The 19461-nt window shown below is 54.7% G+C and overlaps 1 protein-coding gene across 2 annotated transcripts; it reads left to right on the forward strand.

Annotated features, from left to right (window-relative positions):
* Nucleotides 1-3635: 3635 nt before the first annotated feature.
* Nucleotides 3636-19256, forward strand: P4HTM (prolyl 4-hydroxylase, transmembrane). Of its 2 annotated transcripts, XM_004419669.3 has the most exons (9): nucleotides 3636-3980; nucleotides 4199-4280; nucleotides 13776-13966; nucleotides 14725-14821; nucleotides 16271-16433; nucleotides 17013-17198; nucleotides 17920-18010; nucleotides 18218-18341; nucleotides 18841-19256. In XM_004419669.3, the coding sequence occupies exons 1-9, from the start codon at nucleotides 3651-3653 to the stop codon at nucleotides 19059-19061; spliced, it is 1485 nt and encodes a 494-aa protein (XP_004419726.1). In that variant the 5' UTR covers nucleotides 3636-3650; the 3' UTR covers nucleotides 19062-19256. The 2 variants fall into 2 exon arrangements, with proteins under 2 accessions (XP_004419726.1, XP_087287106.1); XM_087430980.1 differs by lacking the exon at nucleotides 17013-17198.
* Nucleotides 19257-19461: the final 205 nt, after the last annotated feature.

Below are 19461 nucleotides of genomic sequence, written 5' to 3' on the forward strand. Positions count from 1 at the left end.
AGAAGGGGCTGGCCTGGTGGTATAGCGGTTAAGTGCGTGTGCTCCACTTTGGCGGACCGGGGTTCGCAGGTTCCGATCCCGGGCACGCACCGATGCACCACTTATCAAGCCGTGCTCTGGCGGTGTCCCATATAAAGTAGAGGAAGATGGGCACAGATGTTAGCCCAGGGCCGGTCTTCCTCGGCAAAAAGAGGAGGATTGGCATTGGAAGTTAGCTCAGGCTGATCTTCCTCACACACACACAAAAAAGAGCAAGAGAAGATAGCACATTCTAGCAAGGTCTAGAGGAGAGATTTTCCACGTAGTCCCCAGGGTTCATGCAACAATCTGAGCATTGCCTATGTACTGGGCTCTATTTTGGGCACTGAGGACACAGCCATTGATCTTGGCTTGTTAGACCAGTCCTTATCCCCACAAGACAGTCACACTAACGGTCACTGACTACATACCCACTTACTCCTTACAGCAGCCTTGTGATGTAGGTACTCTCACAGTCCACATTACATAGCTGTTCATAATAAGTAATTTGCCCGAGGTCATTTGTAGTAAATGGCAAAACAAAAAAACGTTCACTGTTAGAAGCTGGAAAGTAAGTCTAATTTTTGTAATACAGATTAGAACACAGCTCAGCACAAGGCTCAGATTTGACTGTATCAGCAATTGAGTATGAGACTGCCACCCCCATGAAGTGAGCCAGCCTGAGTGGTGAGAGGTTTAGGTATCAAAAGGGCCATAGGTTTAAAAGGCCAAGAAATTAGTTTATGATGTTGTGAAATTCCCACAACCAACAGCAGGTGGAGCAGAAATAGAGGGTGAGGCAGTCACCCCACACACACCTGCTTGCCTTGGGTTATCTGGTAGTGTTAGCAAAGATGGAGCTGTGCGTGTTAGTAGGCAAAGCTCAATTGGATACAGGTAATAGAATGTAGGAGAATGGCGTTCAGACAAATAGCTTAAGGAATATGGGGATTTTGTGGTGATCTAATTATAGGTTTTATTTTTTTGAGGAAGATTGGCCCTGTGCTAACATCTGTTACCAATCTTTCTCTTTTTCCTTTTTCACCCCAAAGTCCCAGTACATAGTTGTAGAGTTGTAGCTTTTTTTTTTTTTTTTTTTTGGTGAGGAAGATCAGCCCTGAGCTAACATCCGTGCCAATCCTCCTCTTTTTGCTGAGGAAGACTGGCCCTGGGCCTAACACCTGTACCCATCTTCCTCCACTTTATATGGGACGCCGCCACAGCACGGCCTGACAAGCAGTGCATCGGTGCCTGCCCGGGATCCAAACCCGGGCCACCAGCAGTGGAGTGCGCGCACTTAACCCCTGTGCCACGGGGCCGGCTCCTAGTTGTAGCTCTTCTATGTGAGACACTGCCTCAGCATGGCTTGATGAGTGGTAAGTAGGTCCACGCCCAGGATCTGAACCGGCAAACCCGGGCCGCCAAAGTGAAGCACAGGAACCTAACCACTACGCCACTGGGCCGGCCCCTAATTATAGGTTTTAAAAGGCTAAAGAGGAAATGGTCTTAACATTCATTTATGTGTACCAGAAAATCACAACATCTTGGTAAAATTGTGACTCGGTTGGTATTTATCATATTTAAGAACTTAGGAGATTCATATGATTTTGGAAAAATTTACTTGTTTCTATTGTACTGTTGTACTCAGAAATTGAGAGACTTCTGACCTAACTAGAGTGGATTAAAGACAAACTGCAGGATGGGCTGGCCACGTGGCTTAGCGGTTAAGTGCGCGTGCTCTGCTACTGGCGGCCCGGGTTCAGATCCCGGGCGCGCACCGATACACCGCTTCTCTGGCCATGCTGAGGCCGCGTCCCACATACAGCAACTAGAAGGATGTACAACTATCTACTGGGGCCTTTGGGGGGAAAAAAAAAAGGAGGAGGATTGGCAATAGATGTTAGCTCAGAGCTGGTCTTCCTCAGCAAAAAAGAGGAGGGTTAGCATAGATGTTAGCTCAGGGCTGATCTTCCTCACACACACACAAAAAAAGACAAACTGCAGGAAATTGGAACACTTCTAAATTTGTAGTAGAAGCTTCATCTATCTGAATCAGAAACATTTCTTCTGCAACCATTCCATTTCTTTTAGGAATTCATTTCATGGAGAAGGGGCTGGGTCCTCGCTGCCTCTGTCTTTGCCTCTGTGCAGGGGGAGTCCAGGCTTGCCTGGTTGCCTGCAGAGCTGTCAGTTCCCACTCCATATGAAGTGGGATGCTGCACCACTGGTCTTTGGTCAGCATCCCAGCTGTGGCTGAGACACAACAGCTCCCATTGCCACCTGCTCCCCCCTTGGAAACATCCAGAACCTGTCCTTTTGTTGGGCAGTGTTTCTCTGTAGTACCCTAAGGAGATTGACAAGATGGTCCCTGAGGGTGGCTGGATGAGTGGATGCACCCATGTGCTTGGACACTGGTGAAACCTGCCTTTGTGTGTAGAAGCTTGGAGAGAAGGAGGTGGGTCTGCCCTTGGAGCCCCTGGCCTGCTCTACTGAAGAGACCAGAAAATGCAGACTCCACTTTTCTGGGAGGAAGGGAAGCCAGGTGGGGGGGGTGGGGGGGTGGGATCTTAACAGGGTAAGGAGGAACCCCCAGTGGGACCTGTCTCAATGGTGTTGCTCGTCTGCATGTCCACCTCGTGGGGTGGGGGTGGGGGGGGTCAGCTTGTGCCCTGGGGCATGTTCATCTCTGCTTAAGGATAACCCAGCCCTAGAAGAGCAGGGAGCACAAAAATGCCCAGACTTTGGCACTTGGCCACTGATATGTCCTACCACCTCCATATTTGGCCATAATCTGAGTTTAATTTTTCTCTGAGGCGATGGTGTCTGAATTATAGAAAAGTCCCTTTCTCCCCCTTCACATGTGCCAGCTTTGAGACAAGGAATGCTCCTGTGCATCGGAGCACCTGCTGCATTCCTGTGGGTTACTTGTAAGGATCTGATCTTCCCGGTGCCAGGGCTCCTCCAGGAAGCCCTCTCTGATGGCCCCAGACTGGGTCCCACTGTCTATGCGACCTTGCAACATCAGGCAGCTTCCTCCTAATGCCTGACTCCTGCAGGCCTCCCCAGGAGGTCCAGACTGACCGCAGAGCAGACTTGCAAGGCGTTCTTCGCCTCCTACACTGGCGAGTGTCAGTGCTGAAAGCCATGGGTCCTACACCATCACCTGCACAGTCATCGGCCTCCGCGGCGCCCCAAAACTGCCGCAGTATTGAGTCATCTTTTGGCACTGCCTCGTCCTTGCTGCCATCCCACTCTCGGAAGCGAGAAAATGCAGACCATACTTTTCTGGGAGGAGGGAAGTACGTCTTAACCAGGGAACGGAGAAACTACTAGTGGGGTTTCCTTTAACGGTGCTGCTCTTGTCTGCATCTACATTTGAGGGGTCAGCTTCTGTCTCGGGCATATCGACGGACGATAACCGACCTCTGCAAGAGAAACTCCAGTGTGGGCCGGGGTCCAAGGCGCAGAGACCGAGCGCGGGCGCGGGCGGCTCCCGGCGGGCGCAGCATCTCCCGGCACCGTCTCGTAGTGACCGCGGCGCGCGCGGGCTCCGCGGCGGTTGTCCAGGCGACCGCGCGGCGCGCGGGCATCCCCGCGGCCCCTCCCCTGGGCGCGCGCGCGACCTGGGCGCCATGGCGGCGGCGGCAGGCCCGAGACCTGAGGTCCAGAATCTGCAGTGGGCGCCTCCTGAGCACGACGAGGCCCAGGCAGCGGCCGGGCTGGGCGACTGCGAGGACGCACCTGTCCGGCCGCTGTGCAAGCCCCGTGGCATCTGCTCGCGCGCCTACTTCTTGGTGCTGATGGTATTCGTGCACCTGTACCTGGGCAACGTGCTGGCGCTGCTGCTCTTCGTACACTACAGCAACGGCGACGAGAGCACCGACTCCAGACTCCAGCGCCGCGCCCAGGGCCCCACGCCCGCGCCAACCTTGGGTCCCCTCACCAGGCTCGAGGGCATCAAGGTGAGGACCCCCTGCCTCACCGCGCTCCAGGCCCTGCACGACCGAGCCCGTGACGGCGGCGCTCAGACCAGGGCCTCCGCGCTGCTCCCTGTGCCGCTTGGTGCCTGTCCCTGGCGCAGCCCCTCACTAGCCCGCCGCCGCGCTCTGGACCCGGGCGCCTTTTCTCTCTGGCGGCGCGGCCTGGCTCCTGAGCCGCCCGTTGTGCTCCTTTCCCTTAGGTGGGGCACGAGCGTAAGGTCCAGCTGGTCGCCGACAGGGATCACTTCATCCGAACCCTCAGCCTCAAGCCGCTGCTCTTTGGTAAGTCCGCTGGGCGCTCCTGGGAAGGGCCAGGGGCTGCGGTTGGGTTGGCCTCCTTAGGGCTCATTTTGACCACGTGACTTCTGTTTTGAAAATGGCTGCTTCAAAGTAGCCCTTTCTTTTTTCCACCCAGAGGTTTCCCAAGGTGAAGTATCTGTGCCCACCTCCATAATAGGGTTACAGGGTGACCTTTCTACACTCCCCTCTCTGACCTCTACCCTCTGCAGCTGATCCTTCCATCATAAGGCTGGGCAATATAACCCTGAGACTAGTGTCTAAATATTTCACCGAAACTGTCTTTCGACATTCCCTGCCATCGTTAAGTCTGTCACATTCTAGAATGAGAGGAGGAGAGACTATAACCAGGTTCTAGGTGATCTCAGGACCTCTGAGGAGGAATCTCATTCCCCAAGTGGGCCCTGCGGTCTGATGAGAAGCAGGCTGTCCAAATGTGGATAAACTGGTGCCCCTAAACCTGCCCCACTGGGGCACCAGCCTTTGCTACCAGCACTCTGGGATTCTAGTAAGGATGGAGTCTTACGTTCAGCCATAGTAGACAAAGCTTTCCAGGGTGACCTCAATTGGAACCAGCATCACAGCTCACATTTTCTGAGTTCTTGTTACGTCCTAGGGTTCACGTGATCATTTCATTTAATTCTTACAACCCCTCTGTGAGGTGGGCGTAGATCCCACCCTCAGGCTAGTGGATGAGAAAGTGAGCCACAGAGAGTTGCAGTTGCTTGGCCAGGCTCATACAGCTGGTTCAGTGGTGAAGCTAGGATTAGAACCAAGGCAGTCTGCTTCTAGAGCCTGCACGCCAAAGCCAACATGAGCTGTGAGGACTCTACAATCCTTCAAAGACCACCAGTGTTAACAAGGTGGGAGTCTTCACACCCATGACTTTGCCCAGGATAGGTTTGCCCAGCCCAGCACTGGGTACCCAGCTCGGTAATGCACTTATCTGCAGACCCGAGGCCGTTCCTGGCTGCTGGGGGATGGAGTGGGTAAGGGGCTTTAAGGAGGGGGCTGGGGGGGCCGGCCCGGTGGCGCAGGGGGTTAAGTGCGGGCGCTCTGCTATGGTGGCCCGGAGTCCCCCGGTTCGGATCCCGGGCGCACACCGACGCACCTCTTGTCAAGCCATGCTGTAGCGGCATCCCATATAAAGTGGAGGAAGATGTGCACGGATGTTAGCCCAGGGCCAGTCTTCCTCAGCAAAAAAAGAGGAGGATTGGCAGATGTTAGCACAGGGCTAATCTCCTCACAAAAAAAAAAAAAAAAGGAGGGGGCTGGGGACCAAAGCAGAGTATCTGAGCACATGCCATTTCCGCTGGAGCAGAGGGCCCTGGTCGGGATTATGCCTAGACCTATGAGAATGATTTCACTTGCAAGCTGTTTGAAGGGAAATAGGTTATGATGTCAGTCCTGTTGTGAGAGGGGCCCTACAAGACTATTACTATTATTATGATCACTATTGCATAATGTCAAAGTCTGTGCCAAGCACTGTTTTAGGTACTGGGAACACAGCAGTGAACAAAATAGAGAACAAAAAAACCACCTGAAGCTGACATTTCGAATGAGGAGACAGACGATAAATAAACAAATAAACATACATGGTGTGTCAGATGGTAATAAGTGAATGCAGACAAGTAAGGCAGAATTTCAACTGGGATTGAAACTCTTAATAAGGTGGCAGGGTGGGCTTCCCTGAGAAAGATATTTGAATGAAGACCTGTAGGAGCTGTGGAATCAAGCCAGGTGGCTGTCAGGAAAGGGGGATCCAGGCAAACGGAACCACGCTCACCCCATCACTACTACACTGCTGTGAACAGACACATCTGAGGGGGGCGTCCTTTCTTGCATCAGTCTTCTTGGGACCTGTATATACTGAATTCAAACATATGTTAGGTTAAGAGCCATGAGGCCATAAGCCCTAACCCTTACCCCCTAACATGCAAATTGTTGCATCAAAGTCCTACAAAGCAGAGAATGAGATACCCAGACCCGAAGTCACCAAGAGTGAGACTTGAGGAGAGATTTGACAAAATGTAAACTGGTTCTGGTTAAGCCATCAACTGGGTCTCTCTTTCTGCAGACAAATTACAAAGGGCACGATTAGGAGAACTGGGCAGCTACAGCAAGAACTTCCTGCTTGTGGTCCTCATTTCCTCCAAAACTCTTTTTTTTTTTTTGTGAGGAAGATCAGCCCTGAGCTAACATCCATGTAATCCTCCTCTTTTTGCTGAGGGAGACTGGCCCTGAGCTAACATCCGTGCCCATCTTCCTCGACTTTATGTGGGATGCCGCCACAGCATGGCCTGAGAGGTGGTGCGTTAGTGCGTGCCCGGGATCTGAACCCGGGCCGCCAGCAGCGGAGCGTGCGCACTTAACTGCCATGCCACGAGGCCGGCCCTCCTCCAAAACTCTTACATTACCTTTGAGTCTGTTGGTGGAAGATGTCCCAGGGTTTTCCCAGTTCCTGGGGCTTGCTACTTGGTGAAATGAGGTGAGACAAATGCAGAAGAGATCAGTGATTATAAGAAGTTCACTTGTGAGACAGGGAAACCGCAGGGGAGAGGGGGTCCAAGGAGGGTCAGTTCCTGAATGCTGTGGTGTTGGATGAATCCAAAGAAGGAAGCCTCATCCCAAGAAGGAGCGGTATCTGTCTGTCTTCTGTGCCTGCCTGTCCATCTGTCTACTGTTGCCCTAAAAAGACAGGCAGGGCCCAAGGAGAATGGGCCTACTGTGGGCTCTGTCACTTCTGTCCTGCTGCTCTTGGCTGTGAACCTGTGACCCGCCAGCCTCAGGGATCCAAGATGCCAGGGCTCTAGGGGTGGGTGTTTAGGATGTAAGCTGGGACAAGGAGACTGGGTTCTACCCCAGGATGCCTCCATCTCTGTGGAAGGGAATCCCACCACTTCACAGGGAAGACTCGATGCAATCTCCAGTCTTTCTCTTTGGGGAACATTTCCTGTTTCCCACCTGTGTTTGAGAGATATTTGGCAAGTGGGACTTGGGCCACAAAAGGCCCCACCATGAGTTCCTGGCAAATACCTGCTTGACTATGGTAGGCATTTCCCTAGGATTTGGACCATCAGAAGTCAGCTGAGGACTTTGTACTGTTCTGTTCAGAAGGGAGGTGCTCCAGTTCTGAGTCACTGTCATCTCACTGGGGACATTGCTTGCTTTCATGTGGCTCACTTCTCCCTCCACCTCACCCCAACCCACACTCATTCTGTTTTTAAACAGCAGATCAGATCTCATCACTCCCTTCCTTAAAAGTCCCCAAGATTTCCCATTTGACTTCTAAGTCTCATTTGGTGCCCCAAGGCCGTCTCACCTCTCAGACCTCATCTCCTGCCACCTCCTCACTCACTCTCTGCTGATTCTTGGACACCAAGCTCATTGCTGCCTTGGGGTCTTTGTATGTGCTATTCCCTCCACCAGAAGGCTCAGACCTGGCTCTTCCCAGAGAGGGTACCTTCAGCTCCATCAGGCCTCTGCTCAGATATCCCCTCCTCAGAGACCTCTCTTGACCTCAAACTGGTCTTAGGAGGTTCCCAGGCACTCTGTTATATCAGCGTGCTTGGTTTTCTTCTCAGCACTTAGCATCGTTGGAAACTATCTTCTGTATTTATTTGTCACTTTTGCCTCTGCTCCTTAAAGGTGAGCTACATGTGTGGGAGGCCTGATTTGTTCTGCTGTGTGTTCAGTGGCCAGAGTCATGTCTACTGCTGATAATAATTGGCCAGCTGGAGTGGTTTACTGGGCACTCGCAGCCAGTCCAGCACCTGTCTGCTTGCTCAGAGTGGCCTCCACCACCACTCTGGGCAGGTGCCTCCTGATTAGGCACCTTCTTCAAGAGCAGCAGCGGGGGCCGGCCCCATGGCTTAGTGGTTAAGTGCACGCGCTCCTCTGCTGGCGGCCCGGGTTCGGATCCCGGGCAGGCACCAACACGCCGCCTCTCCGGCCATGCTGGGGTGCGTCCCACATGCAGCAACTAGAGGGATGTGCAACTATGACATGCAACTATCTGCTGGGGTTTTGGGGGAAAAAAAAAAAAAGGAGGAGGATTGGCAATAGATGTTAGCTCAGAGCTGGTCTTCCTCAGCAACAAGAGGAGGATTAGCATGAATGTTAGCTCAGGGCTGTTGTGCCTCAAAAAAAAAAAAAAAAGAGCAGCAGGGGGCACTTCCAGTGGGCCAGCAAGAGTTTTAGTCCATTTTCTTAACTATTTAAGGTAAATGAGTAATTGACACCAGTACACAAAACAATTTATTTTAAAACCATGATGGGGCCGGCTTGGTGGCTTAGCGGTTAAGTGCACGCGCTCCGCTACTGGCGGCCCGGGTTTGGATCCTGGGCGCGCACCGACGCACCGCTTCTCCGGCCATGCTGAGGCTGCGTCCCACATACAGCAACTAGAAGGATGTGCAGCTATGACAGACAACTATCTACTGGGGCTTTGGGGAAGAAAAAAAGGAGGAAGATTGGCAATAGATGTTAGCTCAGAATTGGTCTTCCTCAGCAAAAAGAGGAGGATTAGCATGGATGTTAGCTCAGGGCCAATCTCCCTCACAAAAAAACAAACAAACAAACAAAGAAAAAACCATGATGGCTTTATCATAGGATTTCCAAATGTATTATTTTTCAGCTTAAGAAAACAGTTAGGCAGCTACTTAAGACCACTGTGTTCTTGACAAATACTGGAAGCCCATAAGTAGGGAAACAATTTTAGTCTGCAAATTAGTTGGGGTTTGTAAGCAGCTTAATGTAGTTTTCTGCATGGACCCCTCCACATACCCCTGCTGTTGCACAGACCTGCTGCTTGGCCTGTGGAACTCAGTAAAGGTCAGGCAGATATAACTGAGTCTGTCTGGGGCTTGACAAGCAGCATGCTCCCCAGCGTGAGCATAGCCCAAGGCTTTGTGCCTGCCCTGAGACTCAGCTTGGGGTGCTGAGGCTTGTGAGCAGTAGCAGGGCATTAGCCAGGCTGTCATCCTAGGCCTGAGAAAGACAGAAAGGTGGTCTTGCCTACCCAGCACAGACAGCTGCCAGGGAGCCAGCCTGCCTTGTGTCGGGGCAGAGCACTACCAGCTCAGGAAGGGACCCCTACCTGTGACCATTGCAGTGGGCTTCTGCTTGAGCCATTTCTGGGTGAGCCTAGGGGATTCTCTGAACTATGGTCTGCAAATATCTGTGTAGGGCAGCAGAAAGAGGGTTTTATATGTGTCCAGGGGAGCATATGGTTTGCATGGCCACTGCAGAGGCTATGGCTACAAAGTCCCAGGCTCTCCCTGCCTGTGTTAGCCCCTATTCTGCGCACTGGTGATGGTGCCATCTGCACACGGCCAGCTGCAGATTTCAGTGGCCCTGGCTCCAAGCATAGGCCATGATTACCAGCAGCTGGTGGCCCTGCACCTCCCCGCTCAGCACGTAGGTCCTAGCATGCCTTCCACGCAGGAGATTGTGCACACACGTGGCATCCAGCTGCAGCCAGCGTCGAAGAGTGGGCGGCAGCTCCATGGGGGGCAGTGGGCCCGCCTTCAACACCTCTAGCCATGAGTCCAGGTCACAGTCTGAGGGGCTGGGGGATGATCCATTGAGCCAGGAGAGCCTGAACCTTCACTGCTGAATGGGATCAGAGGGGCAGAGTGATGAGCCGGCCCCTAGAAGTATCCCCTCCATCCCCTCTACCTGGTGAATCAAACCCCCTTGTCAGATGCGCTTAGAATCGGGGTCCTTGAGAAGGGCTGTCCTTTTGGGTGCCACCCTCCTTAGCAGATCTTTGTTGTTGTTTAGCAATGTCCCACGCTTATTAAAGGAATTTATTTTTTAGCTTTAACCAGGCATAGCATTTGAGTATCCCCTCTTTCTTAGGGGGGATCCCCTAAGCATTTCTGTATCCCTTTCTTCTTTGTCTTAGCACCAAACCAGGAGCTGGAATGAAGGCACTCCTAAGGTGTGTGTAAGAGGTGCTGGGCACTAGGGACTCACCAAAGTCATTGGCACAGAGTGTGTCCAGGACCTCCTTGGACGAGCGGGCATCCTGCAACTCGCAGTCCCTGCAGCTGGCTCGCGACACTGGGGGGAGAGGCCGAGTGAGGTTCCCACAGTTCCGCGGGTGAAGGAGTGGGGCCACCAGCATGGGTCCCTCCTGCTTTCCCGTTGTTCTTTACCCCCTTTTTGAGATAGATGGCTGCTGTGGGTGGTCCGTTTTCTTTCCCACCTGAGAGACCTGATCCCCGCAGGGAGTGATTTGAAAGGGTGGGGTGTTGCCCACGGGGCTGAGGGAGGGCAAGGCCAGCCTAGAAGCCATGCAGAGACTCATGCTGGCGGCCCAGGTGGGAGCCGTTGGAGATGGCCGCAACACAGAGGCTGTGGCCCGCGGGGAAGCGTACGCAGTACAGGATGGCTGGCCAGGGGTAGCCTTAGCAGGCCATGATGGGCGCACAGCTGGCCTGCACGGCCTCGCACAGGCTGCGGCATGGGTAGATGACCCTGCTGGGGACAGGGTCGGGGGTGGCGGGGAGCTCAGGACCAGGGTTCCTGGATGCCAGGCTGGGGCCTCTGAGTGCTCCCAGCCCTAAGGCAAGGCCAGTAACTCCACGATTGCTGGGCAAGGACACCCTAGCAACAGCCCTGCAGCCTGGCTTTCTGCTTACCGGAATCTCAGCCTTCAGCCCTGCATCTTGCCTCCCAGCGCTTCTGTCTTATATTCCACCCTTCCTACCGTGGCCCAGGCTTTTGCTTTTCAGCTTTCCAGTGCACCTCCCCCTCCAGCTCTGGTGGGCCTCTAGTGCCTGGGAGAAGGGTGTGGGAGGGGCCCTGAACTCTGGGCCTTCACTCCTCATCTTGGAGAGAGAAAGTAGGGCCCGCCCTCTTGTCCTGAAAGGCCTGCAGGACACCACAGTTTCTGGCCAGGGCTGACGTTGGCATAGAGTGCAAGGGCCTGATCCTCGAGTTCTGAAAGAGCCCATTTTTGCTGCTATTGGCATGGTCACCCTGAGGCTCTGGGAAGGGCCTCCGCTCTGCAAAAAAGGAACTGAGGGAATTGTTGTTCGCGGGATAAGTTAGGCTGAGGAAGACGAATCAGCCTTGAGATCTCTAGACTCTCTGGGAGAAAAGGCCACCAGATAAGCCTTAGCTCCATCTCTGTCCAGGATCTCTCGGGCAGACAGAGTTTCCACATTGCACTGGAGAGAGGCTCCTGGCCCCCCAGCCTAAAGGAGCCTGCCCACTAGCCCTATCTTGACATGCAAGAGCCCTTGTTGATTTGTGGGTCCAGATGAAGGGTATGTCTCCTCTGTCCCAGGAACACCTGACAAAACAATCCTTCCTCTTCCTCCCCAACCCTGTCAGCACCCAGCACTGATAGGTACACAGCAATGGTTAGTGAAGAGCTGCCAAAACTGGCCCTGGCTGAGGAGAGGCCCCCCACCCTCACCTGGGAGCCCCTCCCCTACCTGTTGAGGCACACAGGGGCAAAGAGGGAGCAGAGGAAGAGGCGGGCATCAGGGTGGCACTCCCTGGCCAGCACGGGCAACCAGCTGACTGACTGCTGGATGGCTTCGTCCGCTGTGTCATAGTCCAGCAAGTTGGGCAGCCCATCTCTGTGTAGCCAATGTCGTGGCACAGTGCCATGGCTTGGGGAATGGGCACGCACTGGTTGGGGCCCCAGGGAGCCCCTGCTCCACCGTCACCACACAGCACCACCAGTGCTACTAGCAGCCAGAGCCCTCAATCCATCACCTATTTTCTCTGCCTTGGTCTTAATGGGCTAAAGTTGAGGGCTTTATAGAGCTGTACCCACACCCCAGGAGCCAATGTGTGTCCAGCTCCCTGGTGTTTGGACGCACCTGGGTAGGCCCCAACATGCTTGCCTGGGCTGTTTGTATTTGATTAGCACACAGAGGGGGACTGTAGAGGTTGGTGGCATCTCCTTTGGGCCTGTGGATTACCGGCACCTAATAAACTGAAGAAACCTGGGTCTGTGTTTTCTCTTCTTTTTCTGGTTTACTTCTCTTGTTTGTTTATTTGTTTTTTAAGCTAGCAGGAGGTGAGTCTGCTGATTAGCAGTTTGGTCTAACCCATTGTCCAGCAGCGCTGACTCCCAGTGGATGGCTCACCCCCTTTCTGGGTTTGCCAGGTTGGAGGGTCAAGCAGGCCAGAGGTGGAGGCCCGTGTCCTGTCCTCAGTGTCATCATATCTGGGTCACCTACCGATGAAAGCTGAATCCAGTCGTGAGCATGGATTCTGGAGTACAACAGCCTGGGTGGCCCTGGGCAAGTCGCTAATGTCTTCGTGCTTGGGGTTCTTCAGGGATAAGAAGGGAGAATTAATGGGCGTGGCTTTCTAAGATGAGTATATGAATTAAGCAGTTGATGACATGCTTAGGGCAGGACACAGAGTCTGTTACCTAAGTGTGATCTGCTGTGATTACTGTTAAAAACAGCTCCAATCCTGGCTCTGAATGGCCATTTTCCTTCCTCTTGGCAATGACTGGAACTTCGTGCTGGGAGTATAACCCAGAGAAGTGGCAGATCATGGTGGCGGCATGGCCCTTCCTCCAATCAGTTCCTTTGTGGGCCTCATGTCCCCTGTCTAAGGAAGTCCTCTCTCCCAGGAACAAGGGAATGAAGCAGGGCTCAGGGTCCTGCCCTGGAAGTGCCTGGGGCCACTGGGATTTGGGCTCCCCAGGTGTGAGGCTCACATTCCAGCTCCACCAAGCTGCTTGTAGAGGGGGGGTGGGAGGGGTGGGGGTAGTGGGCGGGGGGGGGGGGGGGGTTGGGCCTCCAGCCACTGGAGCCAAGCCCCAGGCCTGACTGGCCTTTACTTGGGCTTAGAGGCCTGGAGTAGGCATTCAGTGTACATTTGTTCCCAAAGGAAAGGACACCTGGGGCATCTTCTCAGAGCATCTGCCAAAAACCTGAGTGACCGCCACTGACCTCCCAGCACTGGGCAACTCAGCTTTGGGCAGATGACCAGTGCCCACTTGTGCAGGAGAGTGGAGGGCAAGGACTGGCCTGGAGCACTGAATGTCTTGCACTTTGGTCATTTTTATTTGAACAATGCTGAAGAGCAAAAATGAAAGCAAAAAGCAGCCATCATCCCCCCACTTTTTAAATATATACCCAGTAAGAGGTGGAGGTCAACCCTCTGCCTTTCAGATCCACCCTCTGGCCTTCAGTCCCACCCCAAGGTGGATTAGCCTATACTCAGCTTAGCTCTGACTCACCTCCCAGGAGTCCCTTGGAAAATACATGCTCTCAGCATCAGAGAGAGAGGCCCCACATTCCAAACACTGGCCAATCTTTGCAGGACAACTCAACCTTGGAGTCAAAGTCCAGAGCAGATGTAAAGGGGTAGGTGAAGTCCTCCTGACCTGGTGACCACCAGGGGACAGGGAGTACCCCAGGAACTCTGCAGAGAGGAAGGTACAGGGTGCATCAGTGCCTAGGCTCAGTCCTTGGCCTCACCCACCTACTCTTCTGGCAGAAATCCCTGGCTTCCTGAGTGATGAGGAGTGTCGGTTCATCATCCACCTGGCACAGATGAAGGGGTTACAGCGCAGCCAGATCCTGCCCACTGAAGAGTATGAGGAGGCAATGGGCACAATGCGGGTCAGCCAGCTGGACCTCTTCCGGCTGCTGGACCAGAACCGCGATGGTCGCCTGCAGCTCCGTGAGGTTGGGATCCTAGGGTCTGGGGGTGCCCAGCATTGTCTTTCTGATGGCCAGGTCACTTGTCCTGCTCAGCACTGGCCCCAAGAGTCAGATGTTACCTCAGGTCACCTTGGGCATGCCCAGGCCCAGGGTCCCCCTTTCTTCCCTGGAGAGCCTCTTGCTGCCCTAGGAAACCCAGAGAGAATCCACCTGGGGGTGATGGCATTTATTGCCACAGTCCCCAGGTGGTGTGCCATCTGGGGTCTGGATTCCTTGATGCCATGGCTGGAAGCCCCAAAACTCATGGTGGATGGGATGGAAGCTCTGAGGTGGCCAGAAGTCTGCATCTCTCTCTGCATGCCCCTTACACCCAGGCTTCTGAGAGAGGTCTTGGCGGGATGTGGAGTCCCTTATGTATACAGAATGCCCCACTGAGCCTGGTCTTCCTGAGGGGCCCAGTGGTCATGCCCTGGCAGGCCTCCCCTGGTACCTGTTCCCTCTTCGAACCCAGGCCTTGGCCTCCCCCACCTCACCTGGGGTATCTGAGTGGGACACAGGCCTGTCCTTCACTCTGCCTCCTACCAACCCCACACTGCTCCCCATGGAGGCCACAGTCCCAGCAGGGCTGGGAATTCCCATGGCCCTCAGGTCTCTTGACTATCTTCCTGGCCTCTTCCCCAGAGCCTCTGGACCACTCTGCCTACCCTACTGGGCAGCTGTCTGCACTTTGGTGGCTCTCTATCATTGGGGCCACCCCACTGAGGGACCATCTTGTGCTTTAGGTCTTGGCCCAGACTCGCCTGGGAAATGGACGGTGGATGACTCCAGAGAATATTCAGGAGATGTACTCTGCAATCAAGGCTGACCCTGATGGTGATGGTGAGCTCATACCTCGCCACAGTTCTGTCCCTGTGAGCCTCCTGCCCCCACAGCCAGCTAGCCTCTATGCCCAGCTTCTAGAGTAGCCAGAGATGAGGAGGCAAGGATCCAGCTTTGCCCTCACCCCTGGGAAGTAGGCAACAGCCAGACCCTCCCATTCCCCTTGGTGACAGTCTAGAGGACAGTTCTTGGAGATCATTTTGACCTCATCAGGCAGAGTCTGGGGTAAGGTAGGGTTGCTGGCTGGCAGAGGGCAGAGTGGGTAGAGAAGGAGCAAAGGGACAGTGAGGCCAGCTTGAGCTTGGCTGTTCCCCCTGCTCCATCCACCTCTCCAGCCAGGCATGGGGTCCACCCCAGCAGACAGCCTCACTGGTCTAACCAGTGTCTCCTTTGCCTTCCTCTTGTCCACCTGGAGTCATGCTAACTGCTGGGGGCAGATGTGGGCAGCTGTCATGCAAGTGGCCTTCCCTTTGGTAGAAATCCCCAGGAGGTTTCTGAGGTGTAATCATCACCCTTAGGCCCAAGTTCTGGACCAAGTGAGGAAGATATAACAGTCAAATAGGGCTTGGAAGAATGGCCTTGTGGCTGGTGAACCCAGAGTGAAGAATCTGGTTGGGATGTGTGGCTGGAAGGACATCATGTTGCTACTGTTCCATACAGAGCTGGTGACAGGCTCACAGCCTTTGAGTGTCCCCCTCAGGGAAATCTGGGCCAAAGGGTGGAAGGTGTCTCCCTTGGGTCAGCCAGGATAACATGGAGCAAAGACAACAGCTACTTCTCCAGAACCCCAAGAGAGTAGAGCCCCCGCTTTGTGGGTTGGGCAGGAACAGGGGGAGAGTGTTCTCGTTTGGGAGAGTGACCTGGCTTTCTTTGCTGAGGTAGACTGATAACCCAGCAGGCAGGACTGGCCAGGTGTATTCCACTCAGGATGGAGTGGAATATCACCACCAATATTCACTCATGCCCTGAGGTCATGAGGGAACTGCCAGGGACCAGCCCTAGCTTACACCCTACAGTGTGGAAGGCCCTGGACACAAAACCCAGCATTGACTGCTCTCTTTCTTCACCCTCTACAGGGCTGGAGGGTGGCCACCACACTCTATAGGGCCAGGCTGGAGGGCCAGGACCAGTCCTTGGCCTAGGGTCCTGGCCATATGGCTCAAGCTTCCTTTGGAGATCCTGCTCTGGCCAGTCTAACAGGGGTTGGACTTCTTCCTTTTGGGGGCCAAATCAGGGCTCAAACTGAGGAAATGAACTTCTCTGGGTCTTCCTGTAAGGGCTTGATGTGACAGAAGCCAGGTTCATCTGACCCAAGAGTCAAGGTTGGGGGACAGGTGCACATGGCACCTCAGTGTCTGAGGCCAGGGGTAGGTAGGAATGTGCAGGTAGGTAGGTAGGCGGCCTCCCCACAGACGCTTAGTGGGCATTGATGATGGGTGCCCTGTGCAGGAGTGCTGAGCCTGCAGGAGTTCTCCGACATGGACCTTCGGGACTTCCACAAGTACATGAGGAGCCACAAGGTGGAGTCCAGCGAGCTAGTGCGGAACAGCCACCACACGTGGCTCTACCAGGGTGAAGGTGCCCACCACGTCATGCGTGCCATCCGCCAGAGGTGAGCACCTGAGGCTGTCCTTCCTGGTGCAGGGGGAGAAGACTGTGCAGAGCTCCCACAGAAGTTCTTGGCTGGGGCCAAGAGGACAGAACTGATTAGCCAACTCAGGATTAAGTTCCACTTGTTAGACCAGGATTGGGACCCATTGAAAGACAGCCAATTAACAAAGGCAAATTAGCCCTAATTGTGGGCAAACAGAATACATTTGGGATTAGAAATAGATTGAATGTTTGTTTTCTGCTAATTAGAGATAGGAGCTCTTATATGTCCACAGGATCCCCTGCCCCTGAGCAGCCAGGGGTTTGAGATAAACAGCCTCCTTTCTGGGGGAAGTGCCTCCCCTAGCTTAGTGGAAATCTCATCTTTCCCACCCAGTGGGCATCTCTGGCATCCAGGAAGAAGGCTCATCATGAGCAACCCCTTCCTGCTTCTACAGGGCTAGGCTGGCGAGACTTAAGGGGCTTCCAAGGGAGGTAGGCAAGGGCAGAGCTTGTGGCAAGCCCAGGGCCCACCTTGGCCAGCTCCTTCAGGGTGCCACCTTGCATGGGGCTGCCCAGCCGAATGCCCACTGCTCACCAGGGTGCTGCGCCTCACTCGCCTGTCACCTGAGATCGTGGAGCTCAGCGAGCCACTGCAGGTTGTACGGTATGGCGAGGGAGGCCACTACCATGCCCATGTGGACAGCGGACCTGTGTACCCAGAGACCATCTGCTCCCATACCAAGCTGGTAGCCAACGAGTCTGTACCCTTCGAGACCTCCTGCCGGCAAGTACCTCCCACCTGGGGGCTGCCTTCAACTCCCAGACCAGGCACCGCCATGACACAAGCACAGTCCTGCCCTGTGGGCATGCCCTTGGCATGGGGCCAGGAGAGCACCAGGTCATCCTGGTGAAGGATACCCCTACCACTCCCTCCAAGGTTGTTTACCAAGTGGCAGGAAAGGAATGGCCATCTTGTCTCAGTGGCCAGACTGAGGTACCCACAGACACTGAAACAAGGGGCAAGGCTGGACCCACAGCTCTTTATGCCCCCTCCCCTGGGTGTTGATCCTGCCTCCACTGCTGGAGGCCTCAGCTTCTGCCTTTGAAGCTGTGCCCCACTCCCTTGCCAAGGCACGGGGGCAGGTCTCTCTTCTTCATGTGGCTGCTCTGGCTTAGCCCCTTCTATACCCAACCAGCCCTTCTGCATCATCTTGCTGCTTCTGTTAGTCTACCTTTCCCAGCTGGCCCTTGGTCAAGGCCATATAATTTAAGTGAGTGCACTTGTGATCTTGGCCACAAAATACATTGTGACACACAAAAAGAGACTAGGTCTGTGCGAAAAAGAATGCAATAGGGACACCTTGGCACTGACCTGCCCCCTGTAGTCACCGGTCCTAGCCTGACCCTCTGGCCCTTGGAAACCTGGGCAGCTTATCCTGCCCACTGATAAGCCCCCGGAAACATCCACAGCTGGGGACCTACTCAACCACCCCCCTGCCTTACAGCTATATGACAGTGCTGTTTTATTTGAACAACGTCACTGGTGGGGGCGAGACTGTCTTCCCTGTAGCAGACAACAGAACGTATGATGAAATGGTAAGGGCCAATCGGGCTATTACTCTGGTGGGATGGCAGGACCTTGGGCAAATGTAGTACATACCCCTCCAGACGTGGGATCAGGGCCCAAGTGGTTCCCTGGGTAAATTTGACTGGTTTCCCTCTGGATACCTTTGTCTGCCTGGCCTTGACTCCTGGCCATACAGTGGGGACAGCTTGAAAACCCCACCACTCTGCTGCCCACAGAGTCTGATTCAGGATGACGTTGACCTCCGTGACACTCGGAGGCACTGTGACAAGGGAAACCTGCGTGTCAAGCCTCGGCAGGGCACAGCAGTCTTCTGGTACAACTACCTGCCTGATGGGCAAGGTGAGTGCCTGTGGCCAGACCAGGGGTGCCTTGAGGGAAACTTCCCTTTATCTAGTGCCAACTGCCACCCTGGCGGGCTACTTCTGGCCGCCCTACAAATGGTTTTCTGCCCCTAGTGCCTTCTAAAAATCATCCTCGGTGGCTTCCACGGCCTGTACCTGTGCAGCCTCCTGCATTATCTGGACCCCTGTGATTCCCTGATGCCCCAGCCTTCCAGTTCACTGGGGCTGGGGACACATGTCCCTCACCACTCCAGGCTGGTAAGGGCTATGAACAGGCCTGGCAGCAAGAAAGCTGGTTTCAGAGGGCCAGTGGTGTTGACAAAGCATTAGGTGGGGAGAGATGCTGAGCTCCGGAGGAGGCCTTGGGACCAGATATTTGCCTCTGAAGGAGTGCACAGCTGGGGCCCCCCTTGCCATGCCCTTGGGCTGTATAAGGCCAAGCCCAGTCTAGAGTCCCTCCAGTCCCATCTCTTGTTCACACCATCCTCCTCTCCTAGGTTGGGTGGGTGATGTGGACGACTACTCGCTGCACGGGGGCTGCCTGGTCACGCGCGGCACTAAGTGGATCGCCAATAACTGGATCAATGTGGACCCCAGCAGGGCGCGGCAGGCGCTGTTCCAGCAGGAGATGGCGCGCCTGGCCCGCGAAGGTGGCGCCGACTCGCAGCCGGAGTGGGCCCTGGACCGGGCCTACCGCGACGCGCGCGTGGAGCTCTGAGGGGAGTGTCGCCCACCGCCCGAGGTGGGGGGCCCTGCCGTCCCCCTTTCCAGCTGCAGGCCAAAGGCCTGGCTAATGTCTTGCCCCATCCCCGCCTCCAGCCGCGATTAGGGCACAGTTCCTATATTCATGTTATTTATTGTGTACAGATACCCATGCTGCCCCGTCAAATAAAACTACACAGCTTTGAGCCGCTGGGCCGGGAAGCTCTGGATTGGCGGGAGGTAAGCCCGGCAAGGCTCAGCAGACCCATCCCCCTAGGAGCTTTCTGCGAGACTCACGTGAGGGGGAGGGGCGAGGGCGGCCCCGCCAATCACGAGCTGGATTGCGTGGGGCGAAGGGTCGTCATTGGACATCGGCAGTGGGCGACCTGGGCTCTGCTACCTGTTGCTAAGGTCGC

This window comes from Ceratotherium simum, chromosome 5 (genome assembly GCF_057802395.1).
Source record: "Ceratotherium simum simum isolate JZ-2026a chromosome 5, ASM5780239v1, whole genome shotgun sequence".
Lineage (NCBI taxonomy): Eukaryota > Metazoa > Chordata > Mammalia > Perissodactyla > Rhinocerotidae > Ceratotherium > Ceratotherium simum.

Bases quoted from the DNA above. Each gene is read 5' to 3' on its own strand.
- P4HTM (XM_004419669.3), top strand. From the start codon at position 3,651: ATGGCGGCGGCGGCAGGCCCGAGACCTGAGGTCCAGAATCTGCAGTGG. The intron at 4,281-13,775 runs GTAAGTCCGCTG...CTCTTCTGGCAG, and splicing joins CCTCAAGCCGCTGCTCTTTG to AAATCCCTGGCTTCCTGAGT. The intron at 14,822-16,270 runs GTGAGCTCATAC...TGCCCTGTGCAG, and splicing joins GGCTGACCCTGATGGTGATG to GAGTGCTGAGCCTGCAGGAG.